Source organism: Cebidichthys violaceus, unplaced genomic scaffold (assembly GCF_023349555.1).
Source record: "Cebidichthys violaceus isolate CVI_PGR_0920_01 unplaced genomic scaffold, fCebVio1.0.p SCAF_28, whole genome shotgun sequence".
Lineage (NCBI taxonomy): Eukaryota > Metazoa > Chordata > Actinopteri > Perciformes > Stichaeidae > Cebidichthys > Cebidichthys violaceus.
Genome location: NW_027176461.1, coordinates 4,487,380 through 4,492,233, shown reverse-complemented (window position 1 = coordinate 4,492,233; position 4,854 = coordinate 4,487,380). Strand labels below are relative to the sequence as shown.

Genomic DNA, 4,854 nt, shown 5'->3' with positions numbered 1-4,854 from the left:
CTCGCTCAGCCGGTTAGGTGGCATCCAACAATAGATACATCTGGAGGCGAAGGTCCGATCTTAAACCCTGATAATATACTCCACATGTTCCTTACTCCTCAGGATGCTTCCCCTGGATGTAAAGCATCGCTGCATGTTCCTAGCAATCCTGTTCTTTGGGATATTAGTCAAGAACATATGTGACAGCTCAGGTGAGTACATTTAACAAAAGACTAATATATCAATGAACTATAATTTAGCATCTGTTGTACAGATGAACACGCATATCATATTTGTCATTTTGTCTTTTTTTTTTTTTTTTTTTTTTTACAGACAACAATGATACCTGCAGACCAAAAAATACACTGTTTGTCAATGCCAAAAAGTCAAGTGGTACGATCCCATCAAGTAAGCTTAACACCACTGTCAAAAGATAAAGGACTTGAACTTTAAGTTTGAAAGAAAATTCAGAGTAAACAGTGGATTCACATCTTTTTCAGAGACTGTCTATTATGAGGTCAGTGGAAGTAAACTCTGTGACCAGGGAATCAAGTGTGCAGGTACAGTTGCCAAAATCATTAGCCTGAATTGAGTCAACTGAAAATAACAATGCAATTGTTTCTCTTGGTCATTTGATGAATGTGCGTGTATTGTGGTTTGTATTTTTAGACTGTTCTCCCGTGTGCAGATTTGATATGGAGGGTCATGAAGACAACTACAGCCTTGTTACAAATGAAGCGACTCTTTCCGAGACAGATATTGTTCTCATGAATGTGCCAGATCTCAATTTCAACTGTATGCTGTCAGAGCCCAACAACACAGATACAGGTAATGCTGACAACCTCCTTGCTTTGTGAATTCTTATAAAAACTAGGTTTGAGCACAGACTGACTGACTTGATCCAGTCACCTCTCTACTTTACTCTTGTTATTCATCGTACATCTAAGACATACCGACGTATAAGTAACTGGATTTATTGGAAGTAGAGACCGCTCTCGCAGACAGTGCCTGCATCACAGCTGACATATTTGCACACACAAGCAGTGAGAGATTGCCCCCTATTGGTCAAAATGTTCTTGACTGAAACAAATCACACAGTGAAAGTTTTCTCTCTTAAACCAATCATCTTATACAACCTTCACTCTGTTGCAGGTTTCCTTTTGAAAATTCACAACTGCTCGAATACGGGTAAAATCATAAATCTACCACAGCTCTTACTTTCATATCAGCACATATTAACAAGTTACAAGGCAAGGTTTAATAATGTAATGTTTTGATTTGTTTAAGGATACAAAGCTATTAGATTGAGCCAAAACGGCATCTGTGGAAAAAATTCATCCTATGATAAAGACGCTTGCAAAGGTAATATTATTTGTTTGTTGGATTATATTATTCAAAACATATCTAAGTAAGCATTTTATTACTAAACGGAAGTAAGGAAGTGTGACTCAAATGTTTCTGTGTGTTTTGATTTTAGTTAACGAAAGCAGAGCCTACAAGTTCACCTATCGTAATAAAACGAGCCACTGTGTGTCATGTCAGCAACCCGCAACAACGACACCCGCAACAACGACACCCGCAAAAACGACACCCGTTGCTATTACTGTCACTCCCCCTGAGAACAATAACGGCTTCGGCATCAGCCCAGAAAACGCAGCGTGAGTATCTAAATTATTGGACAACTGTGCCGTGGTTTACGAGGTGTGATGATGACCAAAGTTTGCCATAAAGAAGACATTATTTGTGTGTTTTTCGTAACAGAATTATCATGAAAAATCTCTCTCACCTGCTGGAAGAGATGGGGGATTACAGTACAGCAACTGTCACAATGGGCCATATCAAAGGGGGGATCACTAAACTCCCCAAAGTTCAAACCAAAATCATCTTTGGCATCACAGCAAGTGGCGATGTGACTGTATGCAGTTTGCCATGACACAAGAATAAAACTGAATATTTAATAGAGTTAATCATCCTAGTTTTTTCTGATACTCTTCTTTGTTTTTTTTTTGTAGATTCTTGAGAATATTGATGACTCCATGATGAGCTTCTCTCGATTGGTGCAAATCCCTCCTGAGGCCAGTGACATGGCGTTCCAAAGAAATAGCTCATTTGCCGGAGTTCTACTTTTTCCAGGGATGCGTCAGGTAAAGCTCGACTTCATTAATTACGCCTTATTTTCGTAAAAAAAAAACAAACGTTAATATAAACATGAATGATTACATAATTACATCCACACCCACAAACAGTGATTTTCTGTGCCTGTCATAACTGTTTATGCGATATTTCCAACAGGATGACCCCAACAGTTCTTTTGTCAACAATGAACTTGTGGGAATTGAAATGGGAACAGAAATATCCAATCTCTCACAAACCATAGACATTCATTACACAAGTGTGGACAAGGTAAAAGAGATGCCAGGTTCATAATAACTGGTTATGGACAGAATGACTATGCTGAGATTTTTGATTTTTTTGATTATTTTAACACAGAACGGAAACATTGCTTCATGCAGGTCGTGGGATGGAAAAGGTACAGTAAAAATACTGATTACAAGTCATTACAGTCATTGATGTGAAAATGAATGCAGCGGCGTCTTCTGCCTTTGTAGGGAAATCAATGAACTGGATCACAGATGGCTGTCAGACAAAGGAGACCAACAACAGCATCATATGCCAGTGCTCTCATCTCACATTTTTTGCAATACTCATGGTAAGATGATTGTATTACAAGTCATTCCAGTTCCCTCATTTCACACAGAATCTAATCTGTCTTTCTCTAAATCAGTCACCTCCACCCGTAAACATAAGCGCTTCAGATTTCACATCTCTGACTTACATCACATCAATCGGCTGTGGCTTGTCGATGTTTTTCTTGATGGTGGCTATGTTCATGCATTTTTTTATCAGGTAAGGAACCACAGTTCTGTGTCTAACTTACTATATAAAAGGCTTTTGCTGACAAAAATGAACTCCCTCCACAGAAAAGGGAAAGCAAGCCAAGCAACCAAGATCCTGATGAACCTCTTTGTTGCCATGCTCACCCTCAACTTGTCCTTCCTGGTTAACGAGAGCATTGCCGAGCTGGGAAACTTTGGCGCTTGCATGGCGGTGGCGGCAATCATGCACTACACTATGTTGGCCACTTGCACCTGGTTTTTCATAGAGGCTCTACACTTGCACTTAAATCTGTGGAAGCCCCTCACTGACAAACATTACATGTACAAGATTTGCGCCTCAGGATGGGGTAAGAGCAAAAAAACAAAACAATCATGTGTACTGAAATTCATAAAGCATAAGCATAACAAACATATGTACACTTTCTCTTTAGTCACACCGGCTGCAGTGGTGATCCCTCTACTTGCCTTGGGACAATATGATTTCTTGGTCATTTACACCGATGATGGGAATTCAGCAAAAATGTAAGCAACTGTCACTGATTACCGAGTGTCATTTTTTTTTTTTACACAAACAAAAGGAGATTCGTGTCTCTAAGTTGCATCGTTATTCCTGATTTTCAGGTGCTGGATCTCTGACGCCGCTGTCCACCAGGGGGTGAACGTCGGTTACTATGCTGTGGTGTTCATCTTCACCTTTGTCGTATTCATCATGACGGTGCGGCAGATTGTTCTCCTTAAGCCCACAGCAGGGAAACCTCAGCACAGCAGCTCCACCAAGACAAACTCGATCTCCATTTTCGGCCTGTTCGTTCTGCTCGGCATCGCCTGGGGTTTTGCTTTCTTCAGCCACGGACCTCTGCTCATAGCCTCCTACTATCTCTTCACCATCCTCAACTCCTTTCAAGGTAGACTCCAGACTGACACTGACGCGTTGGAACTGCACTCATATGTCTACTTTACTTTTCGTTGAGTACAAGTTTTCCAATGTTTGTAACCCATGGACCCTGTTTTTGCAGGTTTTTTCCTCTTCATCTACTACGTCAATTCCAGCAAGAACAGAAGCCCCACAGACAGCATTAGCAACACAGCTACATCAGAAGCAGTCACATCTCCACAGTAACGCTGCGTCGTGCTTTGCAAAACGGGGACAAGAAAGTGTTCTGGGCCTGAGCTTATTTTGACACAAGAGGGCAGCATTTTATTTCATATAGTCAAGTAGAGCCTCTGTTGAGCGAGGTGCTGGTAAATAGCTGTACAAAAAAAAAAAAAGTTTCTCATTCATCCTACTCTGGATTACCTTCATTGATAAAAATGACTGATGAGTCAAAGCAAAAGACAGGGTTGATGGAGTAAGTTCCTGGAAGTCATTTGTTCGGATGACTCAACAGAAGCCCTCGTCTTACTCACTGTGAAACATGCAGTGAAGGTTGTGATTCACTCAGAATATATCACAGGGCTCCTAAATCCCCCCCCAAAAAAAAAAGCTCCAGTCATACACTGGAATGCAGAGTTTAAATGTTACGGAAGAATATATTAACCTTTTTATGACATATGGCCTGAAGATGGCAAAAAACGCAGAAAAGAAACAAGTGAAGTCTGAAGTCTGGCCTCTCACACTCTTGACGGTGTCGGGGGGGGGGGGGGGGGGGGGGGGGGGGGCTTTGCGTGCCTGCAGATAATTACCTTGTGCCTACAGAGAGCAGTATCCACTGAGCGGGGAACCTTAACTGGCTTACAAGAAGTGAGCTCATGGCTACCTATAGCGATAAGAGGCCTGAGGACACGCCACTGTGTCGAAACTATTCTCTGAAATACCTGCTTGCAATAAATACTTGCATTTAGCATTTGTACCATTTAATAAGATGACTGTATCTTGGCAAACTGCATTACGTTAATAACCAGGAGTCATTGGGAATTATGTACTGTTTCAGTTGTTTTTCATTAATCTAATTTTTTCCAATATACATCATATGATTAA

General features: G+C 40.9%; 1 protein-coding gene across 1 annotated transcript; it reads left to right on the top strand.

Annotated features, from left to right (window-relative positions):
* On the top strand, positions 1-4,528 carry LOC137880240 (adhesion G-protein coupled receptor G5-like). Its single transcript, XM_068721470.1, has 17 exons — positions 1-191; positions 313-387; positions 480-539; positions 649-807; positions 1,132-1,167; positions 1,267-1,341; positions 1,457-1,637; positions 1,741-1,894; positions 1,992-2,123; positions 2,272-2,382; positions 2,470-2,509; positions 2,589-2,689; positions 2,765-2,886; positions 2,961-3,223; positions 3,308-3,398; positions 3,498-3,781; positions 3,893-4,528. The coding sequence occupies exons 1-17, from the start codon at positions 104-106 to the stop codon at positions 3,994-3,996; spliced, it is 2,076 nt and encodes a 691-aa protein (XP_068577571.1). The 5' UTR covers positions 1-103; the 3' UTR covers positions 3,997-4,528.
* Positions 4,529-4,854: the final 326 nt, after the last annotated feature.